The following is a 23,567-nucleotide window of genomic DNA, read 5'->3' on the forward strand; positions in this document are numbered from 1 at the left end:
TTCTCTTTCAAATTACCAGGCTAAAATCCTTTACTTTCCCCAAAACAATGCCTTCAGAGTCAATGGAAACCCAGCAAGAATAGTGCATACTGTCCTCTTTGTTCATACTTGTGCCAAACATAAGTCAAATTTCTGGTTTGGGTCTGTTTTCGCAAACAAAGAGCAATAATGGCAGAAACGAATAGTTAACAGTCTGAATGTGTCTGTGATAGAGAACTGAAACTGCTTTATGACAGTGGATTCTATCCTGGGGGTATATTCAGGATACAAATGTACCCTTCTATTTCATAAAATTAGATACAGCCCTTGGGAAAACTTCCTGAAGACCACTACTTCACACCAATTAATATCAACCATAGTTCTCTGAAGGCAAAGTAGTCAAGAAGTCTTTCTTTCTTTCTTAAATATATGTTTTTCTTTTAACCTGACGTGTTTGTCTGAGGGCCTATTGGTGTTCTGCAGAGATAGATGCCACAGAAACATTTGTTTGGGGGACTAATTGGATGATTTCAGTTCCCAGAGCTGTCAGCTTGACAATTTTACAAGTGGTAAGTTCAAGTAAAATGAAAATTTCTAAAATTAAAGATAAGGTCTACAAAATACAAGAACTAGACTACAAGTACCTTTAAAGGTTTAAAGGAATTGTTCCAGACTATGAGCACCTCCTAATGGTTAGTTCAAAGACCAAGACTCCACCGTGACCTTTAGGAACAAACATTTAAACAAAGCATAAAAATAGTCAATACAGCTCATAACACATTATTTTTTAATTCCTTCTTCCCATCTATTCCTTCTCTATTTTTCTTCTGGATTGTTTTTAAGACATGATGAGCTGACTCAGAATAAACAGAAAATTTTTTAAAAATAGTATCAATCAGAGCAAACTAAGATATTACATTGGCTTTGGTTTTGGGTCAAAAGAGGACAAAGGTGGATAAATATTTAATGATAAATACAGTAGTCAAAAGCCATTATTTCTAAATGAAAATAGAAGTTGGAAAAATGTTACCTACAGATACAAAATTTTATTTTTATATTCAAAATTTTGCATAAAGATTAAAAGAATTTGCTTTCTGGGGAAAATAATAAGTATGATATTGGTTATTGAAACATTTAGAAGAACCCTATAAATATTTTTAGCTTAGACAGCAGAGGTTATTAAACTCAAATTTTTAAAATATTAAATTTGGGAAACTATGAAACAGCAAATATATTACTTTTGCTAATCCAAATATGCTTCATGATTATAGGAGATGCTGTCAGTAATCTACACTTAAGGACTTAAAACACAAAGAGATCACCTGATGGTTTGTAATGTTCATGCAACTAGACTGATTTAAAATCAAACACACAATGCGTTCAATACAGGGGGTGGTGTCTTTAGGACTTCAGTGAGGGTCTTGAGTTCGTTTTTCTAAGTTCTGGGGACCAACCTGAAAGATTTCCTGCTCACTTACAGTTGGGAGGTTGCTTTCCTTCGAGCTTGAGCTTCGAGAATTCATTGTTTCTCCACCACTAGCTGTTGTCGGACACACTGAGCTTAGAAATCCCACCAGAGCCCCCCAGTACTTGTGCTTCTGCTCATGGGGTGCTGCAGGCCTCCAGCTTGCTGGTGGCCCCATGGTTCCTTTGTCCATGGCCTTGAGCAACAGGTGCTCTAAATCCAACTTGTCCTCCCTATAGCTAAGGGTAAAAGCAAAAGATGTGGCACTGCTCTTATGCTTTGTTCTAAGTTCTCCAATTTGGACATAAACTTTTTTCAAAAAGATCTCTTTTTAAGAAGAAAGTATTTTCATATTTTAAAATAGAGCCTTTTCAGGCCAGGGATTTAGCTCAGTGGTTTTGCCGCCTGCTGCACAAACGCAAGGACCTAGTTCGAGTCCTGGTACCAAAAAATAAACAAACAAACAAATAGCCTTTTCCCTCCCATATGTCCACAAGTTTGTTACTAGTAAGTGGCAAAACAATGCAATTTTACTGTAAGGTCAAAGTGGATATTCTAAGAGGGAAAGCTGCATGCTTTAGAGCTGATGATTTGGAAATGTAACTTCTGGGAAAAAAGTGACTACTTTCTTGCATCTGTTAAATAAATCCTAATATCCTAATCTATTGAACTGATCTTAGCATTTCAACTCCAATTTAAGTTACAGGGGTACTTTATCCCACCTACTGCAAATTTTAGATTCAGATTAATAATATTATAAATTCACATGTCTTACTGTCTACTGGAATTATGAATTCATCCATACTATGTAGAGAAGTACTTCATTCCAGACTGATTTGGTTATTGTGAATTCAAATGAAGCATATTAAGAGGAAGTCACTCCCATGGATGGTTTCAACATAATGTAAAACTCTAAACATGGTTTTTCATAATTACTGTTACGCTGAAGAAAATAATTTAGAATATTTGTTAAAGCTGAAAACTATAGGGGCTAAAAAATATTTGGGGCTATGCAATCTATGGGAATGACATTCGTTCTTTTAGAACATGAAAAATAAGGGGAGACCCCTTCATTAACTTTGGGGAGGGCTAAGTTCAAATGAGATTTCTAAGCTAAAAGCAAATGGTTCTACCACAGACACAGGCCTCTTAAGACTGCTGTCTCCTATCCTTGGAAAGGGGTCAATGATCAACTCAGATGGGAAAAATGTGGTAGCAGTCATCCATCCGCCTCCAGGAAAATCACCTAGGGCTCATTCTTTCTTTTGCCAAGGACTAGGTCACAGATACAATTTTGACAGAGCTAAGTGAGGCCAAGCCACCAGCAGAGTGCAGTGTGGTTTGAGCCTGTCTCAATAGAGAAGGTTCCTTACACACTTCTCAGGGCAGAAACTACTCTCTGGTACAAATGGGCACAAGCTACCTGGTATAAATCAGGGAGTAACAACCCCTGTATGGTGAGAATGTAAGAAGACAGTCGTAGGAAGAGGTTTGGAGAAGAAGGCTTTTGAGTGGAAGCCTCGGACATAGGCTCTGAACTCAGGATTCAAACAAAGGTAGGGTAGGGAGACTTACTGTAAATTAGGAAGATTAAATGAAAGCTTTTCTGCTAAACAATCCCCTCCTCTAAAAAAATCTATGATATTACAGAAATAAACTGAGATGAAGCAGGAAGCAGAAAACTATCAAACAATATACAGCGATAACAGAAGTTCTGACATTTATGAAACAAGAGCGATGTTCTACAAATGAAACCACTGAAGAGCCAACAAACACTCTTGCAAATCAAAAATATTAAAACAACTTTTCAACAGAGAGGGTGGGAGATAGACATAAAGGAGTCTCACAGAAAATTATTTATCAGAAAGAAAGAATAAAAGGGGAGGTGGTGATAGAGATAAAAAATTAAGCATCAATATCCTGAAATATTCTATTGATCTTCTTCCCAAGAAAAAGAAGGCAGTAGGGGAGGAAAGTAGTAATGGAAGTAAGAGAAAAAAAATTCTGGAATCCAAGCCCTATCTTCTTCAGTAATGTTACACTTGTGCTTGTTTTTGAAATGAAAAAGAAGTCTACAAAAATACAAAAAAAAAAAAAAAATTATGCATCCTCTGTCTCTACCCTTACAAAAACAACATAAGGCAGGAACTTTTGAAGTTTAAGTAGGTATTCAGTATTTCTTGAAGTAGTGGTTTTAGAACTGAGTGCAATGGCAAACAACTCAGGAGTTTCTGACACGTCTTAATCCAGCAACATGCACCCTGTGGGAGACGAGAGACTGAGCTGTCCTGGACAAACTGTTACATACGAATCTGTTGCTGTCATTCTGTGGATCTTCCCATCAGTTCTGGATGTTGAATAGCTGTCTCCAGGCTATTATCCAAATTCTACATCCTGTTTTGCTACGTGACTCTGAAAACGAGGCAAATACTTTTTGTGCAGCGACTAAGTTCATGACTTACCCAGGTCCTGCCCTGTGGCTGTAGCCCACATCATGATTTCCTTTTGTTCTTCTTGTGGGTAGTGGTGAAATGTGTCCCTGCCTCTGGCCCTCCTTCCCCTCACTGCATGGAAGAGCAGAACGATCCAAGACCTCTTCCCCCAAAGTGAGAGCTCTCCTTGTCCCAGGTCACTTCCAAGATTTCAAATTTCATTCTGCTTGGATAAATTCATTTTGCAATGCAAATATATAATTAATTTTGGCTGTCATAACACCTTTAGAAAAAGACTAGTCCCATCTTTTGCTAACGTGTCTTTGCAAAACCTTTCTCTAAGATGATTTAAAATAATAGACCTCCCAGAAAGATAATGCTTATCCGTGATAATCACTCAGTTCTTTTGAGCTAGAAGGTAAAGAATGAATCAAGGTGACATACATTATAAACTGTAATAAAGGAGAATATTGTTGATTTTAAATTCACTGTTTAAAAGGAAACTCAAACCATCTCTATACAGTTCATGCTTCAACAATAGGAAGAAGAAACAATCCAGGAATGATTGCGGTGCATTTAGTGGTACAATTTTCTCAAATATCTATGAATGTTAACCTTTGAAATGGGAGCGATAAGTGTTATTCTTAAAATTTGTGGATAACGGGGAATAAAAAGATTTAAAAAGCACTCGGTCGCTTGGTTATGCCACATCATTAAAATGTGACTTAATTTTAGATGCCAATCATTCTTATAGTTGAGTTCACAGCCTTAAAGAATACATCTTTATGTAAAACTGCTTTCCAATGAACAAAACAGAGCTTAACTGACATTTTCTTAGTCCTTCTAGCATTCCCATAAGGAAAGTGGCATTATCTGTCCTCTATAGATAGGAAAACATGTAAAGAAATTCAATGACATGTTTAAGATTATTCAGGCAGCCATAGATCTGGGAAAAGAAGACCGATCTCCTATGCTCGAGCCAATACTTTTATCAACTTCTTCAATTTTTCACTGAAGGAAAGGGCACAGTCAATAGAAGTTCAGGTAGTAAATGTGTCTCACTATCCTCTAAACACTGACAGTTGTATCTCCAAACTTTCCTGAAGGCAGATCTTTGCTTTTAAAAGGACACCAGGGGAGAAGTTTGGCACAACTACACATTACCAAAGTCTTCAGTGTGATTTTTTTATTTCCTTAAGATGCAGTTGAGAAACAGGCCTTGGACTTTTAAGCACTGTATTCAGAAGTTGTGGTGTTACTGCATAAATATCCAGCCCTCTGGAGCACAGGTGGATTTCTTGGATATCACACAAATCCTATTTTTCTCAACTATAGATCACCTTTAAGCAGGACTCATGTGATCAACTATACAGCCTGGTCTTCAGGAGACACAGAAAGTGGCTCAATAAACCACATGAATCAGGTTCACAGGAGGTAGGTAAAAAGCAAGTTTTAGTACTGGCCCTGCTAGTATTAGTTGATGAGATAACTTAAAATGAATTATTTTTCCAATACATAAACCAATACATTGATACTGAGTATATTGTTTCCTACAGATATTTTCATATGCCACACCCTTGGTTTTTTTGCATTTTATAAAGATACTAAATTTTCATTTCTTGTGTTAGTCTGTGAATTATTTACTCATCAATACTTTTTATATGAGAGATTTGGTGTTATTCTATAAAATTTGAACTTCGATAAAATGTTTATTAAAGGCCTTTTTAAAAAAATTTTGAGACATAATTGGAGGAGTTCAGAAGAGTATTTATTGAGATTTCTAGTTAACTGCTCTGAATTCTCTATGGAAATCAGCATATTTAGTGCATACCTAAGTTAAATACCAAGACCCACCTGTGTTCCACTTTGTTCATACTAGGTTTCCTTAGGAAATATTGGTGTTACAGCTTGTATCTAGATATCTCTCCAAATCCTTATTTGCTCATAGGTGGGGCTTTTGGAGCTGGCTGGATCTAGGGGATGTGGTACTGGGATTAAGAGTGTGTGGTACGAAATTAGTCCATTGATTGTAATTAGCACCACCCAAAAGGCACATAGCCTAGATGGGGTAAAAGGGAAAGGAAAGCGGGGTGCTTGCTGCCTTCTGCCTGCCATGCCACGGACTGTTTCTCATCTGTGATGGCCTTCTGCTATGCTGCCCTGCCTTGTGGCCAGCCAAATATGGACTGAAACCTCTACAAAGTGTGAGGTGAAATAAACCTTTCCAGCTTTACCTTTGAGTGTTAGTATTTTGTCTCAACAAAGAGAAAAGTAAGACAATTGGTATTATTCACATTTTAGAAATAAGAAAAGATCTTAGTAATGTTAAGAAACTAAGCTGGGGATACGGCTCATTGTACAGCACTTGTAAAATAGGTGCAAAGCCCTGGGTTTCACCTCTAGCACCCAAAACAAAACAAAAAAGTTTCAAACTGGTTAGCTTCAAAGCCCTATCCATTTGTTATATATTCTCCCTTCCAGAGAGGCATTCTTTTTGCTTAGCTTCCTTATTGAGCAAGGGTTACTTCTGATTACATCCCTCTGCTGAGTTGCTCATCAGACAAATTTATAACTCACTTACCTGACTGACCATATGTACTTCAAGTTTCTTAGCTGCATTTTTCATGAGATGAGAGTTTGATTTTAAAATACTGAAAAATAAAAGTAAAATAGTATCTCCAAATGAGTGTAAATTTAAAGTTTTTTTTCTTCTAGTATTGAAGCAGAGCAATACTGCCCTGGTTAAGTCCCACATGAATGGCATGTTTATCCTTAGCAGCCAGCTTGTATCAAAGAGATGGACCTTTACCTGTGCCAAAATCACACTAAACAAGGCAAGATGATCATATGAAGAAAGGCACATGAGAACTGAGATCTGTAGAAGAAAACAAATACTTGAGAAAATAGATGATCCTTAGTATCTTTACATTTTCTTCTTTTCAGACTTCTCTCTTGTTCCAGGAAGTTGAATTTTCTAATGTTAAAAGGTCTCCCTTGAATCAGGTAAAGAGCCCAAGAAGAGTGGCCAGCAGGTAGCCTTCTGTTTACCTTTGTTAGCATCTAGTGTCCCTACTGGCACGTGAGGTGGTTGCATGGGCCATCTTAAAGTTTCACGTAGGACATTCCATGGCTTTCTTAAAGGGGTGTTACCCAAGAAAGTTTAGCATTAATGAACACTAAAGTTAACTGAGGAGGAAAATGTAATTTGTGGGTGATTCTTATGGGAGAAAAGATGGAACTAGCTTTTCCTGGAGACTGGGAAGGAGGAAGAATGTTCGTTCAACCTTTGGGAAGTGGGCATTACTACGTGACTGGAGGCATGTGTGGGTCCTGCCCTGGAGGTGCGCCTGCAGGCGGTATGCGAAGGACACTAGACTGCTTGCCATTCGTTTCTGAAGGGAGAGCCTCTTGTACAAAAGCTCACAAGATGAGAAAACACACCACAGCAAAACGTCATTACGATTCTACTTTGAAATGATGTTTTCAAATGGACCGTGACCATATCTGCATTCTTATGGAAACTGTCTACATGTGCAAGAGATCAATGACTCAGTTTGCGCAAAACGCTCGGTGTACAGACACATTTGTAGTACATTAGCAGGAGCCTTTTGGTAAGAAATCAAGGATTAGATTGATTTTTGGTACACGAACCCATCCTTAATTCTTATCATTTTTCTTGTCTTCTTGAACCTCACTCACAGTACCATGTGGTTGTTTCTCTGGGTCCCTGCAAGGCCTCTGCCCTCCTTGCAGTTCTACAGGCTGTTGGAAAGCCAGTCTTCAGACAGGCAGTGCTTGAACAGGGACTAAAAGTCTGAGGGCATGGTCATCATCTGCTCAGAAAAATGAATGGCCCCGTCACATGACATTAAGGATGCTGTTACAGAGGCAAACCTGTGCTAGATGCCATAGACAACACTAGATCTTCTTCATGGACATCCGATGCATGCACAAAATCTCCAACATGACTTTAGACCTGGCTATTACTTTTTGCAATCAAAGGCCTATTAGCAAGATCTAGCTGACCAGGTGATCAGATTAAAATCAGGCAAGATTCCAAATCCAATTTACAACCATTGAAAAGTGACAGGCATGCAAATTGAATTTAAAAAAATATTGGAAGTGCTTGCCTGAATGATCAAAAACTGTTGGAATCAGAAAAACAGTTGACAAGGCAGCCATTCCAAAGCAGACTTTTGAAGTCATAATAAAGAGTTAATTTAGAGGACACGATGTTTAAAGCTTTAAGCAAATGATACTAACAAGCAAGAGACTTGCTCATGCTAAAATGTGTTCTACCTACAAATGAATCAGCATGGCAATAAACATGTGTGGCTACTGCTGGGAAAGCTGAGGATCCCACTAAGGCCCCACATCCTGGATCACACCTTAATTCCCAGGGGTAAAAACGGGATCCATAAATTCCACTTGAGAATACGACAAACATGTCTCTTGTGCTGCTTCTGTTTTACTATTATGCATGATTCCTTGAAGCTGGGATTTACAAATATCCTATCACAAAGCTAACTTTTAGGCTGGATAGCAGTAGTCTGACAATAATATCTAGCAAAAAAGGGGAAGAGAAAGAACAAGTAGCTCTGATTGCTATATTAGCAGAGCCTTTCATCTCATCTTTCCAATTTAATTAACATAACCTTTCTTATTCTTTCGAGAAGAAAGAAAATGCAGGAAAAAATGTTGAGTTTCATTTAAAAATGGCTTACAATATTATGTTTTAATTAAAATTGAATAAGCCCCCCATTAATATTAAAATTTTAAAAGCCTAACCAGCAAGAGCACATTATTAAAAGCTGCATCAGTTGTCTGGAAGAAATTAGTACTTGATTTTTTCAGGTTCATCATCAAGTTCTTAAGTGATCAGTATCTTGAAACTCCAATTTAAATAACGTTAACCTTTCAGTTGCTCAAAGAGTAAGCATTAAAGGGAGAATGAGTTCCTGTACTGCGTGGAGGTTCACCCATCCACCAAGGTTTGCAATGGTTAGATAAAGCAGGTATTTTTATTTACCTGTAAAACCTTTGAAGAAAAGATTCCAGAAAAAAATTTATTACCTCGCCAGAATCAACTGCTCCCCACCCCCTTTCCCATTGCATAAGTGTTTGTTATCCAGACTTGTAAAAGTCTCTCACTCTTTCGTTGCCTACCAGGTTCATGCCTTAAAAGAAAATAAACAGCCTTTACTTGGTGCGAACTCTGTATGGGCCATTTTATCTTTCAGATAATCCTATTTTCACCTCCAGTTCTGGCTTTGTGTCTCTCTGCTTTTTTATTTTCTAAATTATTGTGTGTGGGGGGGTGCAGGACGGTGTCAAAGTCCCTGAAAGTATTTACCCCAAAATATGAACAATCCCACCATCGAGTAAAAATAAATAAATAAATAAATAAATAAATAAATAAAGGTAAAAGTAAAAGTAAAAGGAGAGATTTCAGAGAAATAGCAGGCACTCTCAAACTCCTGCTTTGGGGAAAAAAAAAAGCAAACAGAAACCCCAAAACTTGAGCCGTTCCAGCACATCAGCAAGGGCGGAGGCTGGAGAGCCGGGTGCGTGCGTCCTGCAGGAGCCGCCTGCTCCCCGAGCAGGTTGCTGTGGTGAGCGCCCCAGACAACAATGGCCAGCGAGGGCTTTGCTCGCGTCTTTAGTTTGATGTGTCTGCCCCTACGCGGAAGAAAACCCAAAAACCTATCTCCAAAGAACTACAAAATAGAGAAGCGTGCGTTGGACGCCCAAGGAGGCATCTCCCCGCCCCCCGCCCCGCCCCCTCCCCCCCCCCCCCGCGATCCCTAATCTCCATCAGCTTCCCTCCGAGGACCGAGCCGAGCCGTCCCCACCAAGTTGCTGCGCGAGTTCCCCTCCTCCCCGCAGCCCCTCCACCTGCCTGCCGGGGCGGCGCTCGGAGCACCAGGCTTCTCTCCGGCGACCCCCCGCGGGCTGCAGCAAAAAAGCGGGGCGCTCGGGCAGGGCGGGGGCGGCGGCTGCCGCGGATCCGGCCGGCGACCGCCTTGGCTCGGTGGCCTCCCATTGGCCACGACGCGGGCGGGGAGGCCTGAGGAGGAGGAGGCGGGGGCGAGGCGGCGGGAGGGGACGGCGCGGAGCTGGCCGCGCGGGGAGCGGGCAGCGGGAGCCGGGAGCGGCGGGGGCAGAGTGGCGCGCGCGGGCGGCGGCGGGGAGCGGCGCGGGGCCGGGGCAGCGCGCGGGCCCTGGCGTGCCCCGAGCAGGCCGAGGCCAGAGGACAGTATCCAGTCGGCGCGGGCTCGCTCGGGAGGGCGCCCGAGGCGGCGCTGAGCCCCACGCAGCGGGGGCAGGGTGGCGGGACTCTTCCCTTTGTGGGCGCCGCGCGCACGGCCGGGAGCGCCCGCCCGCCCCGCCGCGGTCCCCGGCCGCCCTGTCTCCCTGAGCGGCCCTAGAGAGAGCGGCCCAGGGACGCGCTGCCGCGAGCCTGAGCCTCACGCCGACGAGCTCCGCACCCCGGCCCGGCCGAGCTCCACGCCGCCGCAGACTCGCTGCTCCGCCGCGCTCCGGGCCGCTCCCGCTCGGCCACCGCGGCCGCCTCCCCACGCGCGCGCGCACACACACTCACACGCACACACTCACCCTCACGCACCCCGCCCCTCTCCCCCGCCCCTGCTGGCCCTTGATCTCCGGGTCTGTTTTATTACTCCTGGTGCGAGTCCCGCGGACTCGGCGGCCCGCTATTTGTCATCAGCTCGCTCTCCATTGGCGGGGAGCGCGGAGCCGCGGAGGAGGGGTGGGGAGGGGAGGGAGGAAGGGGTGGAAACTGCCTGGAGCCTCTCTCCGCGCCGCTGTTGGGGCTGCCGCTGCCTCCGCCGCCGCCTCCGGCTCCTCGCTCGGCCCCTCTCCGCCTCCATGTGCCGGATAGCGGGAGCGCCGCGGACCCTGCTGCCGCTCCTGGCGGCCCTGCTCCAGGTACAGGGCCGTCCCCGCGGGCCGGGCTGCGGGCGGGGTGGGCGGGCGGCGCCGGGTCCCTTTGTTCCCCGCACCGCTGCGGGGCCGGGCTGCGCACCCGGGAAGGGAGTTGCCGCACCGCGCGGCCCGGAGCTGCACAGCACGGAGTCCGGGCCGGGCTGCCGGGGCCAACTGGGCTCCCTTGCCCCTCTGATCGCGGGCCCCGCTGCCACCCTCTGGGGCGGGGGAGCCCGCGGGGGATGTCCCCAGGTAGCGGCCAAGGGTCGCAGGCTAACTCCCAGGTTTTGCAGTTTTTCCTGCTTCTCGCCCTTCGCATTGCACTTTGCTCCGATTTTTTTTTTTTTAATTTCTTCGGGGTTGGGTTGCGAGTTTGCAGCAGAAATTCTCACTCTGGTGTCTTAGTTACTACGGGACTTGCCTGCACTCCACCCCACCCTGCACCCGCGCTCCTCCCGGGGGCCCAAGGGCTTCGCTGTCCTATTGTCTCCCTCGCTCACACTTCTCTTGTGCTCGCCCTGTTTTGTGTCGGTCCCACCGGGAAAGGCAGCCTCGCCCCCGGCCCCGAGCAGCCCCCCGCACCCGCCCCGGCCCCCCACGCCTGCGGGGAGAAGTTGGAGCGCGGGCACTGTCCCCTGGCTCGGGCCGGCTGGCTCTGCGCTGCGTGCGTCCCGGGGCGCGTCCGCCGGAGCCCTGCGCACTTCGCCCTCTCCGGAGCGCCGGCCGCACCGCGAAGCTTCCCCGCCGCGGGAAGCACCTGCTCCAGGCAGGTCGCGGCCCCCGGCCTCTCCGTGCGCTCGCCCCCTGCCCGGCCCTCTGCCCAACTTTCCCGAGGCGTCCGGCCCGAGGCTGCCTCCTCCGAGCCCCAGCCGGTCCTCCGGGCTCGACCCTGGCGCCTGCTGGGCGGGTGTGCTGCGGGGTCCCCACAGTGCCCCGTCTGCGGCCCCCACAGTGCCCCGTCTGCTGCGGGGTCCCGGAGAGGCTGCGCCAGAGGGGTGTGTCCGCCCTTGCCCCGGGGCCGGGAAATCCGTCGCGGAGCACCCTGCGCTCTCCGTCGGGGGAGGCGGCGGCCAGCTGGGTGGCAGCCGCGACAAGTGCGGGCGCGGCTCGGAAGTGCCCTGCGCGGGAGGTGGCAAGTGGGGACAGATGGCGCGGCCGGCCTCCTCCCGCTGGGGTCTCTCGCGCCTTTCCGCCGCCCCCTAGAGGAGCGTGGGCCGCGTCCCCGAGCCCTGTCCATGGTGCGCCAGGGTGCGGCGCCCAGGCTGCTGCTCCGCGTCCCGCTTGGGCCTCGCTTACCACTTTCCGCCTCTCGCCTGCGCCACCGGCTCCCGGACCATCCGGGCCCCGCGTTCCTCTCCCCCTTTCTCGGGTTTCTCCTTTTGTTCTTTCGCCTCCTGCTGATCTTTCTCTCTCCCCTTCCCCCACTCTTCACCCCCCCCCCCGCCCCAAGTCCTGACTCTGGGATTTCAGAACTATTAGACCAGACATTTTGGCCTCTGCAGTTTTGGGGAGTGGATGGGATTTTTTTTCTGACTCGGAGGAGGAGACCTGCCAGTCACTTGGTAACAAAAGTACCTTCTGTTATAAAACCGCCCTTTATTCTCCCAGCGCACACTCCTCTTTCTTGCCCCTTTTGTCACTTCATTGATTGTTTCTCCTTTAAAAATCGGGTTTTTGAAAGAGGGTAGGCTGCGGGGTGAAAAGGAAAAAAGTGCTACTCCCACTGTATGAAGTTAAGGGAAAGGCAAGACAAACTTAAAGACCCTATGTGTATCGTATTTTCTTTTTCTTTAACAAAGGAGTGGTCTCAAGTCAAGAAACAGTTACTTTTAAAAACATTATTTTTTATACATCATTGCGCAGCTTTGCTCATTTACTGCCCTTAAGTCCTCAGACTGTGAATCCAGCAGTCGCTGGTTATTTGCACCAACTTTTTGACCTAAATGTAAGTTCTCACTGAACTGTGGAGTGGAGTTGGGGCAGGAGGAGGTATTCGTGTTGGTTCATTAATACCAGGGCAAGTCCAAGAGCGGAGCAATCTCCTTTCCACCCTCGGCCTTTTAGTCAGGTGTGAATGTTGGACGTCAGGTTTTTTTCTTTAAGCATTTTGAAAAATACCATTTAGAAACATTGGGTAATAGGTCCATCTAAACTCTATGTGTACTTTGCTTTTCTTCTATACTGATGTTGACTTCTGTAAACCTTCGCGGAAGAGGGCATTATAACTTTGTCATCAGGTTATTCAGCAGTCTAATTCACGAGTACAGGTGGAACAGTAACATTGAATGATGTGAAAGGTCATTGAGATTGGACGCAGAACAGTTTCGTGCAACGTGAGTTTTTAGGGTTAAGTGCTCTATGTGAACGGTGCAGCAGAGACTAGAAAAGTCTTTAAGGGCTGGGGATGTAGGATGTAGCTCAGGGGATAGAGTGCTTGCTTAGCAAATGACAAGCCCTTGGGTTCAATTCCCAGTACCAGGAAAAAAAAAAAAAAAAAAAAGACTGAGCTAATGGTCTTTACACACCAGAACAACAAAGATCTATCCTCAAGGTGAATGTGGCTCCTCCGCAGTCATCTGCCATAATTTTTTTTTTCCTGGTCCAAATTAGATTAAGCGGCCAAGAGTTTTAAGAAAGAGAACGGTTTGGTTTCTAGTGTAGTTACAGAGCTAGCTTGCTCTTCCAGACCAGTAAAATATAACTGCATGTTCGTGGACTCTGCTTTAATTTTTAACCAAACTGTCCACGTTGCCTGTTTTACTTCGAGAGGCACTTTATTAGTTTAGTTACTCTTTACCTACATTTACATAATTGCAGGTAATTTTACATAATATGATATTCAGCTTCAAGATTTTCTGTGGTCTTCCTTATTTTAATTAAAGGTATTAGCATTGTCCTTTATATAAAAAACCCAGAATTGGAATATTAAATTTCACTAATTAAGGGGTAAAATGTTATATCACAAAATTCTTTTTAAATTATACAAGTGGCTTTCAAGTCCTTACATAGGTTTATCATTAGGAAGAAAATCAATTTAAACACTACCAACCCAACAATTAATAGATTAGAAACCTATTTTGTTTTTCTTGTTTATATCTTAATTGCATAGCCCATTGTTGTAATTTAAATACACTTGAGTAGATTATAAGGAATGGGATATAAGGCTTCCAGTACAATACTTTAATGTTTATAGATATTCTAGAGTCTTAGTCTTATCATATACATGCTGGTTTCAAACTTGAATGAAGAACCTTGGAAAATAGATGCATAAACCATGTCATTTTTTTACCTCAACCTTACTTTGAAGATATGAAATGCCTAAAGAAAGAAATAAACTTTGTTTTGCCATGTGGAAAATCTAAGATTCAATAATCATCCTAAGTATAAAACATGTATTTATTCTCAGTGTTTATGATTTTCATGTATCTTTGCAACTTTTCAAGTTCTTGTGAAAGTAAAAGGAATTAGTTGGTATTCACAGTTTATTTAAGGTATTGAATATATTGATATTTGTCTTTGCTTTTGCTTGTCTTGAGGCATGTGGTCATTATTGATAGTTGGTCCATTACACATGTACTAGATTCATTTTTAAAAATAATTTGTGTTCTCTAAAATATTTTGGATATATATTTCAAAGGACATACACACACACACATAGGCCTCAATTACAAATTCAAAATATACATATAGGTTATACTTTTTGACTTGTATCTTAATGGCAGTCTGCCCTGCCCTTTGAAAAGTTCAGACTGAGATTTTAAGAGGAAATTCTTTTTAAATTATTATCATTTAAATTATTTTTTGCATGTAGAAACTAATGTCATTATGAAATAGATTATTTTGGCGGCAGTATGTTGCACCAAACTGTCCTTAATTTCTTTTTCATTAAAAATTTTCAATTCTTAAGTTTGTTGTGCCTCATTAAGCTTTAGGATTATTAATTGGGAAATGTCAAGCCTTAAAGCAATAGTTAATCTTGCTTTAAAGTATTTCTTCTTTTTTTAAATCCTAAGTCTCTCCAATCTCCATCCTGTTTTCAAGAGGATATTTTCAAGTTAGAAGAGTGATTTTTAAAGGAAAAATCAAAGCTGTTTTTGAGAAGTGTAGTGTTTGTGTATACACGCTACCATTTTGCCCAAGTTAACATTATTCAAATTTGTTCTTTTGGCTCAGGCACAAAAAGTAATCAAGTTTAAGGGCTGCTCAGACTTGGCGGTGAATTTATCAACCATTTAAAAGTATGATAGATTTGGAATCTGGATGTCATTTGAATAAGTATTTTTTAACTGTCATCAGTACATCTGGAACCTAAATATTTTCAAGTTGGGTAAAAAACTATAAATTGAAATATAATCTGTACCAACAAGTCACTATATATACCTTATATTTCTGTTTTTCCTACTGAAGTTTTAAATTGTCAGAAAATTACATCAGTGATATCGATAAATTTTAATTAATGCTATTCAAACTATACAGATTAATGTTTTAGTAAGGTGTTATCCACTACATATAGACAGTGATAGGTTTAAATTAGGCAGAGCAAGGTAAATTCAGAAGCTCAATGGGATCTTTTGAAAGATATAGATATAAAGATTACAAGCTGTGTTAAATAGTTTTTAAAAAGAAAATTTGGGTTACACATACATCCCGATCGGTTTCTGTTTCCTAGTTACTCCTTGGTATTCAGTGTGCTTTTTCATGTCAGTTTCCAACTGAACTTAACATGCAAGCCCTGGAGGTTCCATATCTAGCCATATTTATGTCTATCTATCGATCGATCTACGTGTGTGTGCGTTTATACTAGGTGTTATCAAAAATACAGTGAATACTCTTTAAATAAAATTTTTAAAAATTAGGTTATAATAAAAGACACGTTGCCATTATCCCCCCTCAAAATATTCCCCCGCACTTTGAATGCCATTTTTCCATCATTTTTACAGCTTTCTGAAGCAGTTCTGGAAGTCCTCTTCCATGGTTGTCTTTCTGTGGCTGCCTTAATCAATTCAATTATTGTACTGAAACTATTCAAAATATTTACAGCAATTTCTATCAGTAAAAACACTACAGTGTGCCCTCATTCCCTCATTCTGTCTCTTCCCCCCACGTTAAATGACCATGAAAGGTAAAAGTTGTGCATGGGTTCAGGCTCTCTAGGCAGCCATGCAACTAAAGAACTCATGAAAGAGGACTTTCACAACTGCTTCAGAAAGCGGCAGGAGTGGTGGGGTAAATGTGTTCAAAATGAGAAGGAATATTTTGGGGGGATTAATGGCAATTTGTGTTTTACTGTAATGCCTTTTAAAAAAAATTTAGTCATTCACTGTAATTTTTGGTAACCCTCCACATATAGCATGTTTGTTGACTGCGGTTACATATGTGACTCCTGCAATATTGAGTACAGTTTCACATCAGTGTGTGTAGTTTATTGATTACCATGTAAGTCATAAAGAGTGGCTGGGGCACCACCAGTCTAACTTTGTTCAGTACAAAGGGGCAGTTCTCCTGTAGAGTGTCAGAGGCAAGAGCTAGTGTCAAGAACAGAATGCCTGAGGTTCGACTTTGGTACAAACAGACATAGTCTATCTGTGTCAACTCTCCTGGGCTCATTTTTCTCAACACTAAACCGGTCCTGGTTAGATTAGTTTGTCTGCAAGAGGCTTTCCTGTTCTGTGATTCTTGGGGATGCTTAGAAATATTTCAAGTATGTCTCCTTTTCAAAAGTTTTGTAATGAATGACTTTTCCCACCTAAAATTTAAGGATTTTTAGATGACCTGGAATAATGGAATGTGATGTTTTGAGGGCTTATTAAAATTTAATAGTGGTTTATCAAACAGGATAGATTAGAAATCAACTGTAGTTTTATGTTCTTGTCATTGATTATGTTAAACCAGTAAAAGTAAACTATTTTGGGGCAAGGGAGTACGTATAAATACAGGTAAGTATAATATTACTAAGAATAAAAGTTATTTATTACTTTTATGCTCCCAAGTTTCTTTGAGAGAAAATAATCTCGGTGAAAACCATTGAATTGAATGATATGTGCTAGGTTTCAGAATACAGTCCTTTACCCTAAAGTCAGTCCTCCTGCAGCGACTTTCCTACAGGTACGCCTGTATTCGTGATGTATACATGACATTATTATAGCATTGTTTATGATTTTAAAAGATTGAATTAGCCCACCAGGAAGAAATGATTTAATAAATTTTGATACGTTGTGTGGCGAGATTTGAGAACTCTTACTGTAAAACATTTCAGTTTTACAACTTCAGGTTGAAGAAAATAATTATATCAAACTACCTCAGGCTTGGAGAATAGTCATGCACCCAAGAAAAGCTATGGAGGAGAGCAGCTACAATAGAAAGTGAGATTTCAGGCTTCTGAATGAGAATCAGTTGGATAATGACCAGTAATAGTAAGATAAACTGAGGAATAAAACACCAAGCAAAGTAGAAATAAGCTGAAGGTGACCTAAACGAACAGTAAAGCATTGGAAAGTTAGGTTTGGAACAGCCCATAGCAGGCTGCACAGTAAATCCAAAGCAATAATGACGGAGTGCTGGGCAGCTAAATACTGAATAAGTTCCCATGTTCACCTCCTGGAAGGGCCACAGTGTGCTGAGGTATCTGTTCCTGAGGGATTCTATTACTCGCTTAAACCTTTGTGTATGTCTTACGTTCTCCTGGCTAACTGAATAGTTAAATTTTGCCTATGTGCTGATAGTGGAAATATAATTTAAAGCAGACTATAGTAGTATCTGGAATTTGAGATGCAAAACATTTAGTATAGGAATCAGATGTGCTGGTCTACTGACTGCTTTGATAAAGTGAACTATTTATTTGGATTTTTACAAGTAGCATTGAGAGAAGTAGATGTGTAATATTTTTAAAACAGCTTGAGCTACTTAAAGGATGGTACCATTATTAATACAATATGATGTGCATAATAAAGTAGTTGGGAGAGCTGTTTGATCTGTGATCTGTTCTTGGGTTTTCTTTCAGAAAACATGTTTCTATGTATTTGGAAGGAAGGAAGCAAGGGAAGAGGGAAAGAAGGCTGAGGAATCGTGTACTTACATTCTTTACATTATTAGCATTTTGACTATAGTTTTTGTGTTTTTTCAGTTTACCATGATATTTTAAAACACGCATACCCAGATTTTCTCCACATTCTAATAAATTACTTAATGTTTTGGTGGATTAAGAATTAGTAAAGAAAAAAAAGTAGATTAAAAAGTGCAGTGCATAATTTGTTATCTTTACTACTCCAGAAATTCATGAACTGGATATATCTAATGACTGTTTTCCTCATTATTAACATAAATTTTGAGTTCATTCAACTTTCTTCTGTTCTACTGAATATTGGACTTTACTGCTTTCAGTAGAAGTTTCAAGGATTGCTTTATTAGTTTATTCTTTTCACATTTGTAGGTTTTAGGGCCTTTCACAGCATATTGCATATTTAATAGTTGTCAGTAAGTCATCCATATAACTCAAAAGAGTACTGTACCAGAGATGATGATTAAAACTTTGCATATTTGGTGTCACTACTAAAGAAATGTTTTTTCAAACTAGTGTCACATGGTATATAGCAAATAAATCTTAAAATTTAAATATTTTTATTTTGGCTGAAGGGACTGATTATGTTGCTTCATGTAGCTATTTCCATAACTCTCTAGTTTTAGTACCATTCTAGAGATAGTGAAACTAGAACTCAGACATTTGGAGAATCCAGAATTAAACCATAGTAAAGTTGAACTTTACTCCAGAGTGTGTGATTTTTCTCCCTGTTCAGGCTGTGACCCCTTTTATACAATACTTAGAGAATGAGTATCATATTGGAGAGAAATTTTAGTTCCTCTCAATGGCATCATTGATTTCTTTAGTTAACTTTTGAGTTACGTTGTGTATTTAGTCTTGGCTTTAAATATGTTGCTTTCATTTTGGTATTTGAAGCCAAGTTTAATGCTTGATTAAAATACTTTCATTTATTGTTTATTCATTTGGAGAAAGAAAAATTCTGAGAGAATGACCCATCATCCATTTTTAAAAGTTCTTCAAATTGGACTGATCAACAACAAATAATATTCTGATAAATGGTTAAAAACAATTACTTGTCAATCTGAGAACTGAAAATACTTTCTAGGAGCCTATACACTCTCAGTGTATGAACCACACATTTTTTGAAGCTTTCTTCCATATTTTTCACTATGGAAATGAATGCAAGGGATTTTCAGCACTGATTTTTGAAATGTTTTAATGTTTGATAGCATAATTTTCATATTAGAACTCTCTCACAAATGAAATTATTTGGCATTTTAGAATATGTATTCCACATCTCAAAAATCTACCAACCGGTTCCTGTGAATATTTTGTGGAGTGACTGACCACAGGCACGAATCTGTTAACTGTTGAGAAAGCCTAGAACTATTTTATTTGTAACTTGACCTGTTGTGGGTGGGAGGATTCACTTGACTTGTGTGTAATCTTGCACAAAATGTTGGCTGGGAAACTGTTAAGTGAAACCTGAAATAAATGACCAAAACCCCCCGGATTTTATTAAGCTTAAAAGGGATGTGATTCATGCCTACTTTATATAAATCTTTAATTAACTAGAGACGGTGACCATTTTTTGTTGTTGGTTTTTTTTTCCTTTTGTTGTCTCACTGTTTAACACAAAGGTTCAAAGTCTGAGGTTCATTCTTGATAGCTTTAAGGTCCAGTAAATACAGTGCATTTTGTGCAGCCAAAATATGGGCCTTTGATTTGGAATCAGCATCTCTAAAACTTATTTCTAATAACTTGCTTCCTCGCATTTCAAGGAATTTGAAATTCAGATTAAACATACATACATGCACATGGACACACAATCGCACACACACACACTTTATGGATGTATCAAATTCATTCTGGAAATTGCACGTTCTGCTAAATCTTCCTATATTAAACATACTATTCAATCAATCCTGGATCAGAAAAACTTAACTCTGAGTTTTAACCATCCTCCAATAGTAACTTGTTACTTGTTTTTTAAAATCATAGATTGTTATTCTTTTAATTATACTTTTCTGAAGTCTGACATCTAATTTCTGGTATCTTTGACTCATAAATAAAATTATCTATATTTTAATCACAACATTAGGAAATATTCATAGACACTATAGAAATATCTGGGACATTAAGGAAGTGAAAGTTGATAATAAAAAATGATGCATTGTTTCATTGCAGGTAGAGGTCACTTGTGTGTTTATGGTGTCAAGGCACTAAACATCTCTTGTGAGGTTACCTACACAGATATCTTTTTCTATAGTTCTGGTTATCAGACAATATTGCTTCAGGTAAGAGACAAAGATTTTTAAATTCTTAGGTGATATCCTTCTTTCTCTTCCTTTTTTATCAGAAGGAAGGAAGGTAGAAGCAAAAGACTAAATTTTTTTTTTGAACAGAAGTTTCCATCCAAAAGATCTGGGTGCTAACACTTCCTAATCTTTTTAGTGATGCTTCTTAATACCTTTAAGCTTTCTGGCGACTCACTTTTCAACAAGGCCCTACCCAATTTTTATTGGTTTCTAATTTTTAAAAAGCTACATGGGGAGGTTTATAATGCCACAGACTGATCATTTTCTAGCTGTTCAGCATATATATGGGTACAGTTGACCTTGTTTTGTATTTGTGTAGCTGTTGTGGAGATTTGAGAGTTTGCCATGAGGATTGCAAGTGCTCATACTTGGTCAGAGATCTTTCGTGAGGACTGTCTCTCCGTTTTCTAATGCTGGCATGGTAGGTCTGGATTGTAGGTGGAAGTCTGTTCACAATGAAGAAAATAAGGAACCTCATTCCGAAGTTAGCTCAAGGCAACTCTACTTTATTTATGTTCTTACACATAATGGACTTTATTTTACTCCACTGCTTTTAAAAAAATTGTACAGGTAGTGTGGCCTTAGCTTATTGATATATAATTTGTGTTTGATTTGCTTTAGCCCCTACACATTTTTAACCATAAAAGTAATTGCATATAGTGTTTATGTTTTGGGCATTAAATTTTATTTATATTTCTGTCTTCTATGGTTGACAAATCAATCAGAACATTTGGGGAGGGCTATCACATAATCATTGATTTAATTTACAAGTGTAGGTAGATTAAACTATCTTCTAAATTAAAATGAGTTAAATCCTTGACTTGGTTTATGGTTTTTCCTTTTAGTTGAGGCCTTGATGGAACTGTGTTCGAAAGGGACATAGTGTTGTGTTCGAATGTATAGAACAATGGATTATCCTGCAGATTGCTTATAACATGTTAGAATGGTAGATGAAAGTGTTTTTCAAAAGATTTTTAAATAGTGTATTTGCATGTACAGTGGGTATTGTCAAGATTTCAAATCCTTATTTTCCTAAATCTTGGTTTTTTTCTATGTACATGAGTGTATCTGGCGTACTACTTTTTGGTGAATGAGCCAAGATATAAATTGACAGCTTTCGAAAAGCTATATCAGATTTTACTTATCAGTTTGTATTTTTACATTTAAATACTTCACTTTCATGCAATTTATTTTGGTATGTGGTGTGAAATAGAAGGTCTTGATTCATTTTTTCTCACAATTTTATATATGCACATGATAGCACATTAGTCCTCATTTATCAAACAAAATTGTATTTTTCTGAGTTGAAATGCTTTCTTTATCAAGTGTAACATTTCTATTCATTTTTGGATCTTTTTGTTCCTTATTAAGTTACGTTGATGGCTTACATAGGTGGCTTGTGGTACAATGGTTAAGAAGGACTTTGGAGGTAGATTAACTGCATTGGTTATCTGGCTGTGATGTGTATATTGTGTGAATGGGGACAACATATTGTACGTTTATTTATATTTCCCAGTATGCTCAAAATGGATATGTGTGTATACAGCAAAGTGTTTTTATATAGTGAGCAAGATGTTAGATCTTTGAAGATTTGGGGCCTTAGTCCTTACTATTGTTTTACACAAACGAAATCAATCAAGAGAAAATGTAATTTTTCAAATAAGTTTGAGTACTTAATGTGTGCAGGGCTTTATTCTGTGTCCATTATTACAGCCGAATGACTTGTAGTTTTGCATAACTACCTGCCACTAGTTTTTCTTGGATCACACTTGGAAACCACAATTGAAGGGCACCTATTTTAACAGTCTTCCTTAAATTCTAACAGATGTCGTGTGGGCTGATACACTTCTACCATCTTTATAATTAGGGAAAGAAATTAGTGTATGGAGAGTGTTATTCTGCCAGTGATTTGATATGGAAATAATGGGTAGTCAAGCAAGGTATTCTGTTGTCCTTCTCAAGATTGGTCTTTTTCTTCAATTCTTCAGTGTCCTGATGTGGACACATGCGTGTGCACGTGTGTGTGTGTGTGTGTGTGCGTGTGTGTGTGTGTATGCATGTGTAGACTAGTCCAGAACCAATCAGTCTCTGAATGCTTTTAACATGGCAGTGGGGACCAGTAAGAGCATGGGGTTGAGTGTACTGTTCTTGTGATTGATGTCATGTCAGCACAGCATCTGCAAAAATAGTGAAGGTAGATTCACTTTTACCTTGGGTGCTGATGACTTTATTGACAATTAAATGCAAAAAATACTTCTTCAAAGTTAATGTAATTCTAAACAAATAATATCTTATTATTTATGAGTTCTTAACTATGCTGTAGGCACTGTTCTAAGCACTTTTGGCATATTAACTTATTAACTTAATTAATTCTCAAAAGTATTTATAACTGGGCTGGGGATGTAGCTCAGCGGCAGAGCGCCTGCCTGGAAAGTGCAAGGGCCTGAGTTCGAGTCCCAGTACCAAAAAAATAGACATATTTATACCCATTTTATGTATCAGGACACCAAACATGGATAGCTGTCCAGGCTTCTTTTAAGTAATGGAGTGGGCATTTATTTGTAAGTAACCAAATGTTAGAGCTTGTGTTCCTAGGTGTAGTATGTATTTGAATTAAAAAGAAATAAAATGGAATGACTCTTTTTATGTTTAATATCATCCTTTTTACAATATTTTTATCTAAAGTGTATTAAGAGTGTATAAAACACATGTATAAACTTAAAAATATATAAACTATGTCAATATAACTACTAGCTAGTTTAAGAAATAGTATATCCCTGCTACCTTGGAAGTCCCCAAGATACTGTCTCAGCTCAGGTCCTCCCCTTCCCAGAGATAATTACTATCTGCTTTTTCTAATATTTATTTCTTGCTTTCCTTCATACATTCATCTGTGTATATATTCCTTAAATATGTACTATGTAGAGATCCTTTATACATGTATATATCACGCCTATGATGCATAAATGTATCATGCCTGTGTGTGTGTGTGTGTGTGTGTGTGTGTGTGTGTGTGTGTGTTTTCTGTGATTTGCTTTTTTGGTTCAAGATTATGTATGTAAGATTCATTGTGTTGTATAGTTATAATTTGTTCATTTTCTTACTGTAGAGCATTGCATGCTTTGAATATGGTATAGTTTGTTTATTTGGTTTGTAGTTTGTGGACCTGGGTGTATAGTTTCAGAATTTTGCTTCTATTCATCAAGCCTATACATGCCACCGGGACATGAATGTCAGGAATACTCTAGGGCAGTGTTTTCCAAACTTTGGCTTATACAAGAAACATTGGAAAGCTTGTTAAAACAGACCCTACCCCCAGGCTTGGGATTTAGGGAGTCTGCAGTGGACCCTGAGAATTTGTATTTCTAGCAAGCTCTATTACTGGTCAA

General features: G+C 40.4%; 2 protein-coding genes across 2 annotated transcripts in view; one reads left to right on the top strand and one right to left on the bottom strand.

Moving 5' to 3' along the window:
• The window catches only part of LOC106010046 (uncharacterized), a 164,468-nt gene extending 153,702 nt beyond the window's left edge, over positions 1 to 10,766 (bottom strand). The window contains exons 1-3 of the mRNA XM_087188715.1: positions 10,591 to 10,766; positions 10,348 to 10,472; positions 9,772 to 10,300 (exon numbers count right to left, since the gene is read on the bottom strand). Of these exons, the coding sequence (XP_087044841.1) occupies positions 9,772 to 10,300; positions 10,348 to 10,472; positions 10,591 to 10,766 (830 nt within the window). The remainder of the gene's footprint in view (positions 1 to 9,771; positions 10,301 to 10,347; positions 10,473 to 10,590) is intronic.
• Cdh2 (cadherin 2) overlaps positions 10,523 to 23,567 on the top strand; it is a 208,082-nt gene continuing 195,037 nt past the window's right edge. The window contains exon 1 of the mRNA XM_004853132.3: positions 10,523 to 10,824. Coding sequence (XP_004853189.1) covers positions 10,765 to 10,824 — 60 coding nt within the window. The 5' untranslated portion in view covers positions 10,523 to 10,764. The remainder of the gene's footprint in view (positions 10,825 to 23,567) is intronic.

The sequence above is a fragment of the Heterocephalus glaber genome, unplaced genomic scaffold (assembly GCF_053883595.1).
Source record: "Heterocephalus glaber isolate CG9 unplaced genomic scaffold, H.glaber_assembly_v1.0 deba00000331, whole genome shotgun sequence".
Classification (NCBI taxonomy): domain Eukaryota; kingdom Metazoa; phylum Chordata; class Mammalia; order Rodentia; family Bathyergidae; genus Heterocephalus; species Heterocephalus glaber.